The sequence below is a fragment of the Drosophila hydei genome, unplaced genomic scaffold (assembly GCF_003285905.1).
Source record: "Drosophila hydei strain 15085-1641.00,03,60 unplaced genomic scaffold, DhydRS2 tig00008121-arrow-pilon, whole genome shotgun sequence".
In the NCBI taxonomy this organism is placed as follows: Eukaryota; Metazoa; Arthropoda; class Insecta; order Diptera; family Drosophilidae; genus Drosophila; species Drosophila hydei.
In genome coordinates, this window is record NW_022045832.1 from 2,465,325 (window position 1) to 2,484,848 (window position 19,524).

Genomic DNA, 19,524 nt, shown 5'->3' on the forward strand with positions numbered 1-19,524 from the left:
CGAGTTCGTCTGTCCATTCGTCTGCTTGTATCTGTGACTGCATCACTGAACCAATATGAGCTAGAGATTTGAAACATATAGGACATCCAATAACATGCACAGATCAACTTTATTTAATATAGTTAAAAGCTTTTCACACACATATTTATATCACAGTTTAGTTTTTCCGCATCTTCAATGCCCTAAGCCCCTCCAAAATGTGAAAAATTAAATGATCAAAGCTTAAGCTAATTTTTAGTGATATTTATGTATGCAAATGCAAAGATTTAACAAAAAACATTGGTAATATTAGCTTACCAAAATTTGAATTAAATTATACTTTAACACTTCAAGTGTTTGAAAGCAGATGATTTTTTTAAAAATATTTTTATATTTATTGTAGCTTTTATATTAATAATTTTCCATGAAGAATTTAATTTTGTGACTCTTTTTTTACATTTATATATATACTAACCATTATTAGCAGAATTGGCCCGTTCTTAAAGTGAATTTTCAGGTGAATGGCACGTTGAAAATTAATTAAATTGAATTAAACGCTGCATAATTTTTGTTAATTTATGCGTTAATTCAATAAAAGTGAGCGCTGCATGTAAGCACAGAAGCGCATATTAAAGTTTACTATATATGCATACAGATATTTGTATATATCTGTTTATATAGAAATATAATACATACGCACGTGGCGCGTGGCGCGTTGCGTGTGGCAGAGCCTCTCTGGGGAGGCGAGGGTGTGGGGTCCATTGCAATTTAACGCGCAATGGCCACGGATATCCGTTTAATGGCCATGAATACATAAATAATAAAAATGTATTTGTTTATTACACACAGACATCACAGAGACACAAACACTCACACACACACACACGCAGACAGACGCAGGCAGAAGTCAGCTTACATGCCTTTATGCCAATTTATTTACCTTTGCAAATAAAATATATGCGCAGTCTTTTTTAACGGAAAGCAATTTAAACAATACCCAAGAGTATTTATAATAAGCGCAATAAAAGGCAATGCAAAAACTATCTGTGCAAACTGTAAAGAGATTGCCTTTTGTGACAGTCTGTGTGTGAGTGTGCGTGTGTATTGGTGAGTAATTCCGTTTCCTGTGGCTTTATTGAAAATAATTTAATTTTATTATATTTCAATTATTGTTTGCCGCTTGAATAGCCAGAACAACAATAAAAGCTCATTTTTGTCTTTTAGAATATATTTCCCATTTAAAAAAATGCAAATGGAAATCTCAGACACTTCAGCTCAAAGTCTTGGCACTTTACACTTAGATATTCCGAGCCGAGTAAATTAAAAATGCCATTGGGCAGTGGAGACATGTACAAGGGATATATGCATGTGCTCCACTTACACAAAGTGCTTAATCAAGCTGAAAAATAGACGACTTGAAAAAGAAATAACACACATACATACATAGACTCACACACACACACACACTGGCATTCATGGCTCACTCATTGAGTGGACAAAGTAAAGTGAAGTAGTTTAAAATTAACAAGTAACTCGACTCTAAAGTGTAGCAGACGCATAGTAGATACCCTAGGTTCCAGCTTGTGAAATACTCCCAAATATAAATTATCGACTTGTAGCGATAGATTGCCAAGAGAAAATACTATACACCGGTTACGTATAAGTCTCCTTTCGTCGGTTACAAATAGTTGCACTAAGCCAATAAACTCATTTTACCCATTGAAAACGGGCTCAGGGTATAAAAAGGACACATGATCCTGCAGCGCGGACGGTCGCCTAAGTGAAATTCTAACGAGCAGACAAGCGAACATTGGGATTAGCAAGTGGCTAGGAGCTCCTCCGTGACCCTAGTCGAGTCAGAGGGTGCTTTCATTTGATTTGGCTGCCTCATGTTCGAATGCTAGCTGCATACACTCGAATCAACGATTCTGTGCCTGTGTCTATTCTGCTAAATGTTTGCACATTGCAGCGCACAAGAAGTGCAATTATGTTCACAAAATGGAAAATGAAGCAAGAAACTGGAACAATTGCTGGCAACGTATATATAGAAAACGTATATATAGTAAAAAATAAATGAAAAAAAAATATAAGGACTGATGAGGGAGAATGAGAGAGAGAGAGAGAGGGAGCGGAACAAGACCTAACTGATTACTTGACATGCTGGGTCTTATAACAATAACAATTGTTGCCCACATTAGCTTTACATACGAAAATTGTAGAAACTCTTATAAAACTTTTATAATAAGAAATCAATAAGCTAAGAACTTTATTTACACCCGACACAGTTGATGTAAGCTTAGGGGCTCAGAAATAATTAAAGAAATAAAGTTTAAGGTTGACAACAATTTTTTTATTAAAATAATATCATATATAAAATTATTTAAAAATATATAAAAATATATACATAAAATTTATTATATATATATTAAAAATAGAAAGAAATACATATAAAATAAATATAAGAAATATTTAACAACTGGGCTGTGTCCACTCAAATCAAATTAAATTTATATATCGTACGACTTAAGAGCTAGAACTTACAAATTTTGCATTCAGTTTTATGTATATTATATTCCAATATATGTGAAAAAAAGTTGAGAAATTATTATTTGTCTGCCTGCCTTAAGCACTATTCAGAATGACTAAAAAAGGAGTTTATATGCTGAACTGTTATAAAGTGCTCATTTAGTAGTGCGTTTTTAGTAAATGCAAAAATAATATATATGTTTGTATGTATATGGATACATGCATGATCAGAAACTGTCCATATAGTTGCATATATTTGTCTGTCTTTTATGTCATGTAAAATAAGTAAAAAAAAACTAATAAATACGCTCAACAGCCAAACGAAAAAACACATTCGATTCACATATATATGGAGTATGTATAGCATATATATATTCGCGATCAGAATGACAAGTTGTGTGTATATAGCTAGCTCTGCCTATTCGCCTTTCCTTCTGCTTCTCACTTCATTCAATGTGAGTGTAAGTTCTCACTCAAAAAGGGCTCAGGGGCTCAGGGGCTCAGTTGACTTTTGAGTGACTTTTGGGTATAAAAGGGCGCAGCAGCCGCTGTGGACGATCAGTCAAGTTTATGACCTGGACTGGGTCAGTCGCTGTGCAGTGCAGTGGAAATAGTGAATAAATTTAAGTTTTTCTTGTTTAATTGTTTAAGTTTAAATTAATTGTCTTTGTTTAACATTTGTATTTGTTTAAATATATATTAAATGTTTTCTTTGTTTAGTAAATATTTAAATATATTATTAAGTTTTTATTTTTAACATTATGTACTTATTTAATATTCAATTGTTTAAATTTTAAAAATATATGAGTTTTAGTATTTAAGTTATTATTAATTATGGTTAATAAATACAAATTGTTATTATAATAATGAAGTTTGTCAAAATATTCTTTAGCGATAATGATCAGTAAGAATAATGATCATTTATGTACATGATGATTGCTGGCAATTATCATTAGCGATAACGATCATTAGCAATATAATTTTTCCATGATCGTTTTCGCAATGTTAATTAAGTTGAGATGCTGCCTTGTTCTCTTTAAAATTGTTAATTACTAAACTTACTATTATTAAATATTATGTAAATAAATAATATTTAAGAGCATATTTATTATATTTACCTCCATTTTGTGATATAGTTAAGTTATTTGCAGTGTGCTTAGTGCTTCTCGTAGGCAAGGAATCTCTGCTCTTAATATTAATGTTTGTAACATTATATCTTTGTACATATATTTAAAATATTTAGAAAAACATATATATGTATATAAGTTTATATATAAAAAGTATTTAGAAACAAGATTATATAAATATATTATATAAATAAATATAAAATATTTTATATATAAAAATATTTTATATATATAAATATTTTATATATGTAAATATTTTTTACATATAAATATATTATATATATAAATATATATTAAAAAACAATTGTTTTTGATATCTGCGCATATAAAGTCAGTTTTAAATAATCAATAACTCTTACCGTTTTATTGTTAGAGATTAAGAATTATTAAATTAGAGTTTCCAAATTGTATAACTTAAACAATTTTGATTTTTTTTATGATTTGGATACTGGCTTTTAATTGAAGTTCAGTTAGAAAAAGATCCAATATGTGAAAGAGTTCTTTTATTAGTATTTAATCTTAATGCTCGCAGAAAGGACTGGTTTCAGGGTATCTCCTAGTCGGGCACCCCGACTAGAGCTTTCTTACTTGTTTTCTTTTCAACTTATGCAAATATTTCAAATGTGTAATCTATGCAATTAATCGTATTACCCGAATAAGCCAATGTGGCGTATGTGGAACTTAATTAATTAGAGCCGCGCAACCGCCAGTTGAATAGCTCGGTCAGTGTGCTACACATTGCCATGAAGGCTCGAATGCTAACCGCAGCGCGGCCATATCTGCAGTTGCTCGCGCTGCTTACGCTGACGCCGCCGCCCAGCTTCTATGAGAGGGTTACGCAGCGCTGTGAGCGGCTTCTATTGATGCTCGGCTTTGGCTGCTACAGTTTCTGCTTTCTGCTGTTAGCCATAAAAGTGACCTATGTAAATATAGTAATACTTAACTTTGAAATTCTAATTTTGGAGGTCGAAGATTTCACAAGCGCCCAGGGCAAGATACAAAAGCTCTGCTACCCGATACTCCTGGCCGTGATTCATGGCAATATGCTGATATACTTTCGCAAACTGGGTAGCATTTATGTGGAGATAGCTGCCCTGGAGCTGGACATAGAGGTCGCCTCGCAGTCTTTCGTTGGGCTGGGAAAGCGTTTTAAATTTCGTCAACGTTTGGCCAAATTTATTGGACTGTGGCTTGCCTTTCTTATAATTGCTTTTCCCTGTGTATCGGTGCCCTCATTGACCGACTATATGGACTGGTACAACAAGATCTTCACCGAATTCATCTTGATGGTGCTGCAGCTGAAGATTGTGGAGTATGGCTTGTTTGTGGTCTTGGTACAGGAGCTACTGCTGCGTCTGCGCTGCTCGCTCATCCACCTGCAGCAGGAGTTTACCACCTGCGAGCAACGCGTTCTGCTCCAAGCCTTGTGTGTTGCACTCCAACGCAATAAGTTGCTGGTGGCACGTGTCTGGAAGCTGGTCGGTGAGCTAGAGGTTTACTATACTCTGCCAATGCTATTCGTATTCGTGAACAACGGCGTGGCCATGCTGCACATCGTCAACTGGGCCTTTATACAGACTCTAAACCCAAATGATTGTGCCTATTGCCGTTTCAGTAAGTGCTTCAGCTTAGAATAATATGTCAGCTGAGATGGTTACCGCGAATCTATTAATGTTCGTTCCAGCGCGATTTGGCAATGTTATGGTTCTGCTAATCAACCTCTTGATACCTTGCTGGCTCAGTCAAAACTGCATCGATACGGTAATCTAAATAAACTAGATAGAGCTTTAGTTCACACACAGATTTGGTTATCAAATACTTGCTCTAATATATACTCATATCAACTTTTTCAGTACCAGAGCATTAAACGTATTATTCACAATATCCGCTGCAGCTTCGGAAAGTGCAATCCGGTTCAGCTTAGCAATGTGCTGCGCGAATATGCCCTTCAAATGGAGCATTTGAAGCTGCGCTTCACTTGTAGCAATTTCTTTGATATAAATCTAAGAAACTTTGGTGGCGTAAGTCTGAAACAATCTGGTCAAAATGCCATATTCACATGTATTCATATTCGCTTTGCAGATGGTGCTCACAATAGTTACTTATAGCGTTATTCTGATACAGTTTAAGCTCCAAGACTTGGTTGAGGCAAAGCGAAAACTGATGCAGAAAGCTTAGTGAAAGCTCAACGAAAGCTCTATTGCACTGTTAACAGTCGTTTATTCCAACCGTTCAAACATGGCGCCAAATGCGAATTGGGTTAAAATACATTTTAAATTTTTTTATTGCAACATTTAAACTATTATTGTTTCCGTTAGTGCAATCGAGCAACTTTAACATTCAATTCTCATTAGTCTAAAGTGCTTAGTCTATACCATTTTATAATTAACATTTAATGTTTTTGCGTTAAATTGTACTCATAATTAGTATTTTATAATTGCGACAGTCAGCTTATGATTACTTATGAACTATGTATTGCTTATCACCTACTGCTAAACATCTGCCTACCTGTGACCCATCAGTGTTTAATTATCTCTACAATTAGCTTACATTTAATAATTATATGCTTTAGTTTTTGTTTTCTTTTTTAACATAGTCGTGAAATGTTCAGTTACGTACTTTTGTTTGGATTTAGATTTTGACATATAACTTTCATTAGATAATCACAGATTGAATAACTGGAATAACTTATGGAAGTTCCCGGTACAAACAAGACATAAAAGAATATTTAACTAGAGCAAAAATTATCTATTTTAAAATACGCTCTGCGATAATATCTAGCGTAAACTGACCAACAAATCGCAACCGTGTACGTATTTAAATACAACACAAGAATGCCTTTAGTAGTAACATTTACAATTGGTTTAAGGTAAAGCTCCAAAGAGTGATTGTTGTTGATTACGCAGCTGTGTATGTATATACTTGTAGCTATATAAAAGTAATAACAAAGTGGAAGGACACTGGTGGTCGTTTATACATACATAGAACATACAAGGTGTTACTCGTAGATACATTATTAAATTTACATTCTATACGCGGTCTAGCTAATTAGAACAGGCCCAAGTTATCGTTCATATAACTAAACAGATAATACAAATAAATAAATAGACACACTGTAGGCAGGAGATAATTCAGCAGTAGGTTAACTATTATCCCGTCCCGTGCTTTCCGTTCTCGAACAGGCCCTTCTTGAAAAAAGACGACAGCTGAACGAGGGAAGCACGCGTGAGGCCCGGTCCCCCGGGTCCATCGTAAATGGGACACTGTGGTATCTTCGAGCAAACGACAAATAGACGGCGCAAATACAGCTCCAGCAAGCGGCGACGATGCTTCGCCACCGGCTCACTGTTCGACGCAAAAAGTTCCCGGCGAGGAAAAGGCAGTGCAGAGATCTGTATGAAACGAATCGAGGGTTTTTAATGTATAAAATTTGTAACCATTACGTATATGACTTACCTTGGCACCATAGCAATGCTTCATGCACAAGTGCAGCTCTCGGAATCGACTATAACGACGCAAAATGTTTAATTTGCCATCGGGAAGGGCAATTCGTACCTCGTATTCGTAGTGGGTCTGTTTGCCTGCTCCGCGCATCACGAAACTTGGTATGGTAATGAAGTGTTCGCCTTCAGCTGTGCACATAAAAGAGATTTAAATTGATATGGGTAATTTTCGGATGTTTCAGCAAGCACGTACGAAATTCTCTCATGGAAGGGCAAGATCTCGTCATACTGGGCGAATATATTTGTGAGGTAGACTCCTCCATACTGGTTGGGCTCATCACACTAGAGCGCATTATAGAACTTTCCAGCTCGTATTGCCTTTCGATGCCAGTACGTTCTTCCCGACAACAGTCAGCGTGCGATTCCAGATCCTGAACCGTTTGCAGCATTTCCTGTTCCATCTGCATGTAGCTTCGCTGAAGATCCTGCAGTACCGCAATTTGCTCGTCTAACTGCGCTTTGTTTACGTCAGTTTCGAGATTTTTCATAATTTGGGCCTTCTGAGCGGCAATTTTGCGGCGCTGCACATGAAGCGGACAGTAGGCGCGCGTCGTGTCAGAATTTCGCCCCAGCTCACAAGATGAACAGGAGCCGGTTTCGTCATCACTGGTGCGCGTGATGTGTCTGTAATTGCCATTAGATCCATTTTGGAGCAGCGCCTGATTGCGGCTATCAAGACAAACTCCACTATCGCTCATAATGGCCTGCAAGCTGGGCGCATTTGAAGTGCTGCCACTGCCACTGCTAGGGCCGGCAGTGCAGGTGCGTGAAGCATCCTCGCTGCTGCCTGAGAAGTCATCTTTGCGCGTATCCTCGGCGTCGTCGTCTCTATCGCAGGAGCAATTGCTCATCGGCGACTGTTGACCCTCCGTGATAGTAGGCGACGATAATAACGAGAAATCCGATTGCGCCGTATGGAAGGTATCACAGGTTTCATATGTGTCCGACTTGGAAACTTCATCCATATCATTTGCACTTGGCATCGGCAGTTGCATGCTCTGTTTTTTAGCCCTCATCGCCTGGGTTTCCTTCTCGCTTTCGGCACGCTCCTGCCGCAGTCGCTCTAATTGAGTCTAATTGAGTATTTCGAGCATGGTCTCGTCTACTTTGGCTATTTTACTTGTGCTAGCATTGAGTATGCGTTCCTTCTCAGCAATTTGCTCGTCCAGCCTGCGTATCTCCTCATTCTGCGAGGCAAAAGCAAGTTAATTAAATGTGATTTAGTAATTAAGCACTTACATTTCTTCGCACCGTATCCTTGATAAACTGTGCTGCAAACAAATCTAGCGAATCCGAGACATGCAGAAGCAGCTCATCGTTTAGCGGAGTGCCGTCCTCAATCTTTACACCCATCTGGAATGATAATTATAGATTAAAACCAGTTAAGTATACACCATTCTAAGTTGTCTAAGTGATAAGCAAAAGAAAGTTTAAAAAATGATTAGAGGTAACTAGAAAAGTAAACAAACCTCGTCAAGTTTGCCACAATCATGCAGCTCCTGCAATTCTTTCGCTACATACTCAGAGAAATCGCGTTTCTTAGAGTCGAGCTGCGTTTGAAACGCTGAAATTTGTCTACACACAATGTCGATCTAAAATGAAAATGAATCGAACGAAAAAAACGATAAAAACCACGAACGAAAATAATAATTCAAGCACATGCGAAACAAAAGAATCGTAGCTCTACATGCATTTAGTTTCATCGGAAGAAAGTACCTGAACTTTTTCGTTATTCTTCTCCCACAGCAGCATATCCTTGCGAGCGAGCAGCTCTTGTTCGCGGCAATTAATTATCTGCATGCCATCCATTTTTTCCAATTCCAGACGCTTGAGTTCCTCCGTTAGCTTGCGCACCTTCGTCTTGTATTGGTCATGCATCTGAACGCGTTCCTATTGATGAGTTAGAAAAAAGTTAATAAATCGTTAAGGAAACTCATGTATTTGCCACATACCACATTCAGCTGCTTCAGTGCATTTTCAATGGTATCCAGAATTTTACGATTTTCATCCTGCAACTCGGGATCGTCCCGCGACATGGGTCGCTGTGGATAATACTGGCGCTCAGATCGTTTATAGGGCGATGATGTACTGCCTGTCATGGCATCGTCTTCTATATAGGCGCTGCATGTGAGTAAGTTTTCCCGCGACGATGTTATTAACGACAGACGCGACATATCCAACTGTGAGCGATTCAAGTCTTTGCGCAACTTTTCTGCTTCGGTGGGATTGTTGAAGCGAAAAATGTTGGTGCGGCCAAGCAGTATAATGTCGCCCTGAGAAATCTGCTTGGGCTCATCGATGAGATGCGCATTTACCCAGCACTGAGCTTGCGGACAGGGATGCAACGTGGCGACACCCCCTTTGAGAATAATGCTGCAGTGCTGCGGTCGTATGCCATCGCCCATCAGCTCAATGTGCTGCGCCACCTCTGCGTCCTCAGTGCCGATGCGAGTTTCGCCTTCCTTCAGGCTGTACAGTGTGACGCCTGTGGTGACATCATTGTGTATGCCAATTAAATGCGGAATCTCCGAATCGAGGACAACGCCCACGCCAGATTTGCGCAGACCGAGACTCTTTTGTTCCTGCAATATGGACTGAGCCACCTTCCATTTCTCCGTCCACTCTTCGGTGAGGACTTTCTCCTGCGCCTCCTTCTTTTGCAGATCGGCCAGCACCTTGAGGGAGGGCTGCAACGAGTGCTGATTGGGCAAACAAATTTAATGCTTGCATCATTCACAATATGGATTTATGAACTACTTACAATATCGCCAGTCAACATAGACTTCAGCTTGTTGATTTCCTCGCGCAGCTCGCGTATCAGCTTAACATTCGCATCCTCATTCACCGTGGGCTTGTTGATGATGTTCTTGGCGCGATTCGCGTAGCGCAGCGTGCTGAGCGTTTCGCTGTAATTGCAGTCCGCCGGAGACAGAGCTGCTATCATGATTGTCTTGCTGTTGCCGCCCAGACTGTCCTTCAGCAGCCATGTGAGTATGGAGTCACGATAGGGAATGTAGAGCACGCGCTTAGTGCCGCCGTTCGGTGTCGTGGCTAACGTGGAAGTATTATGCGCGCTCGTCTGTTCCGCTAAAGCTGAAATGACGCTGCCCAGCGTAACAAGCGATTTATTGATGTGGGCACCCTCCTTCAGCCGCTGCCCCGTTGCACCCGTTGCATTGGCGCGTTCACTGCAGAAAGAATTGGACGCAACAATAATTTGTTAAAGACATAACTCTCTATGCTCCATGCACTAACTCACCTGCCAGCCAAGTCGACCAGGTGGATTTTAGAGACGGTCTCGCTTGGCATGTCATTCATGAAGACAGCCTGCACAAACGTAATCGTAAAGATGGCATGACTGCGACTGCTCGTGTCATTCATGTTGGTGCTGGCCGTGGTGCGATGGGCATTGCCGCGCGCAATGCACTCCTGCAAGAGGCAATCGTTTGCCAGGCTAAGTATCATGCGTTACCCACATCAAGTGCCAACACTCACCTGTATCTCTTCGAAGTCGGAGACCGCATGCTGCGACAAACTCTCCACGTAGGGGCCCAGGCTGCGATGCTCACGCACGCGCAGCGCATGCCCTGTGCTCTGGGCCGCCAGCAGATCCTTCACCCGTTCGTTATATATCTCCAGGTAGCTGGCGTGTGTCCGATAGCCCGTGCCCGACTCCTGGCCTACGCGCATGCGCGCGAACAGCTCCTCGCAAATGCGCGGTATCAGACCCGGATTGCTCGGCGTGCCCATCATTGTAAACGTCTTGCCCGATCCCGTCTGGCCATAGGCGAAGACGCAGGCATTGTAACCTGTCAAGTAAAACAAAGACCATGTGAATGCCAACTCCTATTACCAATTCGAAAAAGGTAAGAGGCTGCAGCCGAAACGCCGCATCGTTGCATCGTGAATTGTTGCATGCAATTGCACCACTTGACAAGCATTGGCCAACACATGAGTAGCACTGCGAACCGTGACTAATGTCTGGCATTTCGATTACGCCAAGACTCTTTCGAGTATACTCTATAAACAATACCTAATAAATATTGAGGCGAAAATGGAGCACGGATGAAAAATGTTAGCATCTTTAGTAAATGTACATTCAGATTTGCATCTTTTTATTATACCCTAGACTCTCCTTGAATCATAATGTTTCCTGATCTGCTGCATTACTAAGCGAAGGCCTGAACTATGTAGTCCATTAAAAATAAACTAATGCCGGCCACTCAATCAACAGAAGAAATTGTTGTGGTAACAAACTGGAATACTTATAATCCATGGACGATTATACATATTCATATATATTATATAATGCATAGCGCTGACTCACGTTGCTCAGGTTGTAGTGAACCCGCCCGGCCAGTGCTCATCTGTTGGCGGAAGAGCTGGGTTGAACGGGCGCAAAACACTTTTACTGCAATTGCAGCTCAAGTGTCGGTCGGCTGGTGGCGACAGTTGGACGGACCCACCCACTGGGCGGCGCGCGCTGTGTTTAAAACATTTCTGTCTAGCGCTGAGATTGCTTGAATGGGCCACTGCGACGACATCTTTGTCCGCATAGACCGCACAAGTGTCGCAACAACAACAACAACAACCGAAACAATTACACTGCCAAGTCACTGGCTCATTTAGCCAGTCAGCCACACGACAACGACTCAAACGATTCAAAGTCAAGCCCCAGCACCCCGCTAAGCAAATGGACATCACTTGCATTTTTTGATATACCCTAAGTCCATTGAGAGTGGGCCCGTAGGGTATGATGGATTTGTGAATATGTATGTAACAGGCAGCAGCAGGCGTGGCCGACGAACTGAATCGATCTAGTCATGTCCTTCTGTCTGGCCGTCTGAGTGTCTGTCCTTCCTTCTGTCCGTCGTCTGTCTGCACCTCTGAGAGACTTGAAATGTGAAATGTAGACTCGTCTATACCATACGCAATACGAGTTTATTTAGTTATATTAAGTTCGATAACTCATTTCATTTTATTATTATCGATAAAAGTCGATCATTTGGGAGACTTTCGATTTATTGTGTGGTTTCAACTCTATTGTATAATTTAGGATTATGAATACCTCCGCCCTTCAAGCACTAGAGACTTGTGCTTCGGCATACATATGCATATATTATTATCATGATAAGAAAATAAGTAATAAAATCTATATAGAAGGGGAGTTATTTCCAGAGTAAAGAACAAGCGCAGTTGCTTATGCGTGTGAGTTTATGCGAGTGTGTGAAAGGTATATTGATTGGAATAGGGTTGGAGTATGACGCCGTTGTCGGTAGATACTCTAAATCGGGGATATATATAGCTGATTACGTAAGCTATGAAGTTTACTAATTCTATACATACATCAATATTAAAAAAGGTTTGCTGGCAAACGAGCGTGAATTATGATAATTCAATAAGAGTCGATTTATAATAATTATACAAAAAAATTAATTTTCTGTAAACTTCAGTCTAATGTATTATTTATAAATATCTTAATTGCTGCACTTAAGCTTTTTCTATTGAATATCCAACTTTATTTCCTATATATAAGTCAGCTAATGAGTAAATGGTTCTCTTCTAGACTGATCAAAATTGACTGATTTCAATTTGATATGATTTGATTTAAGCCAAGTTAACTCTATGAACATTCACAGCGTTTCTAATTTGTTCGCTAGGGTATTGCAACGTCGACCGAATCAACTTTTTATCTACTCTTTATTTGTTTGTTGTTGACTCGTGTTCATGCAACTTTTGTCATTCCCACTTGGCCAATCTTGGACGGGTAATTTGATATTGAAAGCGTGCCAAGCGGCTGAAACAGCAGCAGCAGCGCCAGCCGCAGCAGCAGCAGCAACTACAAACAATAACAATAACAAAATCAACTAGATGCAGCAAACAGCTGTTCCATTTCGTTTGGCATTTTGTGCAGTTGTGGGCGAAAGTTTATTTTTTTTTATTTTTTATATTTTGGCTTTTGTTTTTATTTTTTCGCTTGCAATAAAAGAAATTAGCCTTGTGCTATAGTTAATGTCGAGTGAAAGCGCATAAAATATTACGCACTGTTGGAAATGGTACCCCAGCACGTGCGACTCGTGTCAACAATCTATCAGCCCTAAGCCAGTTCCAGTGCCTGTGCCGGTCGCAGCGGGACAGCAACCGACGCTTACAAGGGCCAGGGTCTGATGGGCTCCCACGTCAGCCGGAAATTTGCATGTCTGCCGGGGCAAAGCGCCAAGCGAGTCGACTATATTTAGAAACACGCATTGGGCTAACCGCAGCGAAACCTAGCAAAATCGAAAATAAACTACAAAGCGAACTAGAAACGGTTAGCAAAACAAAGCGAGTGCCAGAAAATTCACTGCCAAATTTGTGCGTCTGTCTGGCTGCCAATATGAAAAGGCAAATCAGTTAAAGTCGTGGCCAGCAGCTGGCAGCTGGCAGCTGGCAACCAACAGTAATTAGCTGCCTGTGACCCGCAGCAATGCTGATGTCATCGCAGCGTTTGTTCTCGCGCCTCTCGCGTTTATGTAAATGGAAACTCACCTTCGTAGGCACAATCGACCACATCGTTGCCCAGATCGCTGTACACCTGCTCCTGGGTGGCGAAATGCGAGTCCTCCGCGTCGAACGACCAGTACGAATAGTCAAAGGTGAAATCGTGAAAGGCTTCGCGTCCCGCATCGCGTATCGACTGCAAGCGGGGCTTCAGCAGGCGCGTCTTCTTGCCCTCCATTTCCACAATCAGCTGGGCGTCCATATCATTTTCACTGTAACGAGGAGCAGAAGAGTGACATTTCATTACCCTGTAAATGACCTTGGCCCCATAACAATGACGAGAATCAACTGACGTCGCACAACTGCTTCGATTGGCTATTGTAATTAGATTGCCCCATTAGTCTACCCCTTTCGTTGGCCATTCGAGTTGACCTATCCATAAATAGTGCTATTTATAAGCGCAGTGCATGATCTCTAAATGGTGTGTGACGCGATAGCAGCTGAACAATGTCCAGGCCATAGGCACGTTTAAAGCAGTCACATGATTTTTTAGTCGGCCAATTACAAAACCCAATTCCGGTTTTTGAAGTCAAATGCAAACTGAAAAACTTGAATTGTCAAAGAAACGGCGCTGACCAGCACGCACATAGAACATTTGCCGCAGCAACCGGTTCACAACCACAGCATCAGTGTCAGCGTCATTATGGTGTTGGTGGAGGCTCCACCCACCTCTGTTGCATGTGCCAACGGCATCAACAAACGAATGCCACCAATTTCAAAGACTTGCCACTATGACTCAGTCAACGGCCCCGCATAAAGACAGACGCTGCTACGAGCATTTCATTATTCTATACACTTGCTTGGGGTACTTAAATAATGTCATTGAATGTGTAGAAATATAAAAAAATAAAATAATAAAAATAATAAGATTAAGGCATTTGCATAATTCAACTTTGACAATTTTAGTTTATTTTTTAAATGAAATTTAAAGTGCTCAAAAATAAATAAACAAAATTTTATATTATAAAAAATTTAATAAAAAAATATATATATAAATATATAATAAATTTAAAAAATACTTTGATATAAAATAAGAAATGTATATAAGAAAAAATATACATAGAGATATATTCAATATATGTACATAAATATATAAATTTGGAAAAAAATATATATATATAAATATATAATAAATAAAAGTAAAATATTCGGAAATAAATTAAATTTAAATAATATATTTCTATATAAATATTATATTATATTATATATATTTCTATATTAATATTATAAATATTATTTAATTGGTGTAAGCAAGCGCATGCAATAGTCGGCTTTGCAAATCTAACTGTTGCCTGTCGCTTCTATCTAGTTTATTTATTTTTTATATCTACATGCGTCTTGTCCCCATTTAAAGCTAAATTTTAGGTCGTTCCTCTTTTCTTATGGGTGCATTGCTCATTGCTCGTGCCGCATTGTTGGTGGCATGTTTACGCTCCACATTCAGCTGCAGCTTGTGAGTGGTGCTCCGCTCAATGCAGTCGAGTGGTTTTAATTCTTTAATCTGTTGTCGAGCGTTCTGAGTCGGTTTGTTGTGCTTTATCTGAATCTGCGGCGCTGATTTGCTCCACAAACTATGGACTTCTGCAGTACTCTTGAGTATGAACAAAAATTTCTGACTCATGACACACAAAAAAACGTATATGTATGAATAAATCGCTAAAATGGATATGGAAGTTGTTTGATTTGCACTTGCGTGCAAAATGTACTCATAATTTCATGCATAATACCTATAAAAATCTATCTGTCTGTGTGAGTTGTAACACTCGCAAAATTTTAAAACAATTTAAGAGGTGCACTCACACACACACATCCATCAATACACATTCACACACACACACATATTTATTTAATAAACAAATACATTTGGCTTGTTTTATTTATCGCCCGAACGACGCGCTCTTCCATGACTACAGTGAGCGAAACAAGCAGTTCAAAAACAAATTCCAATTGGAACTCATAATCTATTTTGGCGCTTAGATAACATGTTAAGTATTTTACAACTCCGCTCGAGTAGGCCCATAAAAGACTGTTTACCTTTACATTCTTTATTGGCAAATAAACTTTTGCTTTAAATAAACTGCAGTGGTCTCTCCTAAATGAACTCCTACAAGTTCTTAAAACAAAATAATTATTCATATAACACAGAATTAATACTTTTGACCAATTTAACACAGAATTTGTAAGTTCTCTGCAGTCATACATACGTCATTCCATATATCGAATGATGTATGTGCAAATAATAACAAAAATATATGACTCATTCTCTATCAGACCCCACAACATACTGGAAAAATTATTTACTATTAATACCCTAGATCTATTGGACATGGAAATGAATGCCTTTGCTAGACTGTATGTAACAGTATATGTCGATAACTTTTCTAGATTATCGACTATGGAACTTCAGCTATTTTAAATATTTTATTTTGGTAAATTAAACACAACTGAAGTGAAATTAAATTGAATAATTAAATGTTTTTAGCAGTTAGCTAGCGTATTGCCTAGTCGAATACTTTCTGGTTTATCTTCATTTTCTTAGTTGCCTTTTTGCCTTGCCTACAAATAACTAGTAAAATTATTGATTTATAAAAAAGAACGGAAATGGCAGATAAGATTGTTAAGGGTTATCAAAAATGTTTGATTGCTGTTTGCTTTGGCCCAAGTGTTGAGATTTTTTGAAGTCGATTTTATCGAAGCTAAAGCATAGAAAAAAACATATGTAATTAGTTAATTTTTATTAAAGATATGGTTAAGTGAAAGACTATTCGAATTAAGCATGACTAAAATATTTAATTTTTCTATTTTTTTTTTATAGATTTTCCCACACAGTTTTTAATCAATAACTGAGCAGGCATTTCTTTCTGTGTACAGTCAGGTAAAATTTGCAAACAATTTTTAAATATTCATATTTCTACAAGCTGTGTGAGCGCTTGTGTAGCCGGTAGCAATTGCTTTACCCAGGCCTGATGACGTCACTGTATACCCAACTTGGGAACTCTAAAGATCAAAAGTGAACTCCAGAGAGCACCAAATCTAAGTTGAAATTCAACATTTTGCACACAATGAAAGTCATGAAAAAGAAATTAACTCATTTGCTTGTTTTTTCTGTCTTAATCGAAGCCAAGCGTATGAGATGAATGACATCATTAGGGTTTCAGCTTTGTTGCTTTGTTCGCTGCGCCGTTGCCAAAAAAAAATCTTTGCGCTTCATGAACGTCTAAGCCAACTAAATGTGCCACAAGCAACGAGCGCGTCAAGTTGGACAAGATAATCATGCACACACACACACGCATAGTAAATATTTTTAATGTGCTTTTGAGTCGCCGTTGGGCAAGTTTGGGCCAATGTACTTTCCAGCGCTCGGTTAAAAACAAAAACAGTAGCAGTATGAAGAAAAATTAAAAAATCACAATCTGACAACGTCAGCAACGCAAATGTTTTTTTTTTGTTGCTGTTTTTAAGTATTTAAACGGGATGCGCAACAGGCCAATCGAGGGGCGTTCACAAATGGCCGCTTTATCAGTTCTAGTTAGAACTAGTGTGCGAATTCCAATACGAATGCAAAGGGCACTGCTTGCATACACTTACCGCGAGTTAAAGGGGCGAACCCTTACGGCAACCTTGAGCGACGACATTTCGGTGGTTGCTTTGCTAGCAGCTCTTCTATTTCCTGTTGCTGTTGTTGTTTTTGATTGCGCTGTTATTCCTTTGCGGCAGCACAGTTATGTTAAATGTGTGGGTGCGAGGGGGATGTACAGTACGGCTGGCTGAGCTGTTTGGGCATTTAACGGTTTGATTGTAGTTGTTTTGCCGCACGATTGTTCAGTGTATTTTGTTACGATATTTCTTGTTTTCTTCTTTTCGCTTCTTGTCCATGCACATATAGATGTATTTGCGTGTTATTATTGCTCTTGCTGTTGTGTTTGTTATTGTTGTTGTTGTTGTTGACCTTGTTATTTTGTTTTTGTTTTCGTTGTCGCATGCAGCGTTTCATCTTGCGCGCGACACTCGGAAACATGTACTGCACATAATAGTAATTGAAACAAAAATTGTGCACAATTTGATTCACTTGCACCTTTCATTGTTTATCTGCTGTCCACAGCAGCAGCAATCAACAGCAGCAACAGCAGCCCCTGGCAAAACGCTCCACTTTGTGCGCCAGCATACATATATATATATATATGTGTGTGTGGGTGTATTGGTGTCAATTTGAGTATTTTGCTTTGTTTAAATGCAAATCTTTTTGTCACGATTTAAGCACTGATGAGTAAATTGCATATATTGCACATCCAAGCGTGAAAACACACGACACAAAAATATTGGTTATTTTGTTCGACTTGTTTTTCGTGTGTATTGTGCGCGTTCCGATGTTGTTGCTTATAGCGTCTTCTTCTTACTGTCGCAATGTTACAGTGTTGCACAATGTTAGTGTTCGCATGAGTCGCTGTTGTACTCAAAATGGCCATGTTATTTCGAACGGTTGTGCACAGCACTGTTAAAAGTCTCAGTATTATTCAAGTATGCTGCATAGTTGGCTGATACGGAAAAAATACTAAAATAAAATAAAAAATATTTCAAAAGCCACAATTTACTAGAGCAAACTGTTAAAAACAAATAATAATATTTAATAACTCAATTACAAAATGCTGAAATCAAATAAATAAACCCAGCTTAAGCTGAAATTTTGAAAGGCCCAATAAATATAAAAATTTAAGTTGAATCTAAAATATTAATTATTTTAGTACTTACTTTTGAAGCTATTTAACTTTGTATATATAATTTGTAGTATTAAATCAAGAAACAACGTTAACGCAAAATTGAGCAACTGCTTGCAGGCCGTTGCACTGCTTTGTTGTGAAGAATGCTCAAATTATCCAATTAGAATTCTTGGCAGACATATTTAGTTTCTTAGAGAAATTTACATAGATTCTTTTCTTATTATTACTTAAAAATGTATAAAAATATAGGTACAAATTTTTCATTTCAATTAATATAGGAATATTATTTATAGTGTCGAGTTTAATGTCCAATTAAATCTTACATAATATGTTTAAAATTCTAAGTCAATTATGCTTAGATATTAAGTAATTTAAGCTTAAATTCGTTTTCTTGCCTGTACATTGACCGCAAGCACACCTACACACATAAACAGCCTGTTGAATGCGTTGCTTTTGCAATTGTGAATCGAGTGCATAATATGTGACAAAAGACCGGATATATTCAATTCTGTGGCATGCTGAGCACATGACGATCAGCTAAGAGATATCCTGTAAAGCATAATTCAAACTGGAAATCGTACTTATGGATAATAAGAAATCTTGAAAAAAAGCATTTCATTCAGTTTTTTATATATAGAATAAATACTTATATTCAGTTTTCCTGATGATTACATATCTATAAATATTGCAGTCAATGCCCTATATCTATTAATATCAATTCATAAATCCTATGGACTTTCTGCATATGTATATACCCATCATGCATTAAATGCTTACAGAGTATAGCGACAACAAGGAAACTGTTGTGTAGTCTGTAAAAACGGTGACAAAAATCAACTTCGGTTAAACCGGCTCAGTCGCTTTTCATCAACTGCAACAGCAACCAATCAAATAAGAGTGCTCTAGTAGGGAGTACTCGACTAGAATATACCCTGAACGCTTGAACTTTTCATTGCACACAAACACTCTCATTCTACTGTTTCACTCTAAGGTTAATAAGTTGAATAACTTTTATAATATAACTTCAGAATGAAGTTATTTTTCAATTTTGGAAGAAAAGGGGATGATAAATGAGCTGAGATATCAGAAAAGAAAGTTCTATAGATGAATAGAACAGAAGAAGATAGAACA

General features: G+C 38.5%; 2 protein-coding genes across 2 annotated transcripts; one reads left to right on the plus strand and one right to left on the minus strand.

The window, feature by feature from the left end:
• The first annotated feature begins 3,402 nt into the window (after positions 1–3,402).
• On the plus strand, positions 3,403–5,810 carry LOC111593276 (putative gustatory receptor 98b). Its single transcript, XM_023305946.2, has 5 exons — positions 3,403–3,409; positions 4,326–5,246; positions 5,317–5,393; positions 5,486–5,653; positions 5,715–5,810. The coding sequence occupies exons 1-5, from the start codon at positions 3,403–3,405 to the stop codon at positions 5,808–5,810; spliced, it is 1,269 nt and encodes a 422-aa protein (XP_023161714.2).
• A 136-nt stretch (positions 5,811–5,946) lies between these two features.
• LOC111593246 (kinesin-like protein Klp98A) lies at positions 5,947–18,072 on the minus strand. The gene is given in 12 exon segments (XM_023305900.2): positions 5,947–7,024; positions 7,089–7,264; positions 7,329–8,322; positions 8,375–8,488; positions 8,605–8,727; positions 8,852–9,025; positions 9,088–9,834; positions 9,897–10,323; positions 10,395–10,564; positions 10,631–10,944; positions 13,664–13,887; positions 17,264–18,072. Coding segments are annotated over 12 exon segments (3,753 nt in total). The 5' UTR covers positions 17,311–18,072; the 3' UTR covers positions 5,947–6,781.
• Between the last annotated feature and the right edge of the window lie 1,452 nt (positions 18,073–19,524).

What these genes read in the sequence shown, in the direction of transcription:
- LOC111593276 (XM_023305946.2), top strand. An exon ending in TTGTGCCTATTGCCGTTTCA is followed by an intron (nt 5,247 to 5,316) that starts GTAAGTGCTTCA and finishes TGTTCGTTCCAG; the next exon opens with CGCGATTTGGCAATGTTATG. An exon ending in GTCAAAACTGCATCGATACG is followed by an intron (nt 5,394 to 5,485) that starts GTAATCTAAATA and finishes CAACTTTTTCAG; the next exon opens with TACCAGAGCATTAAACGTAT.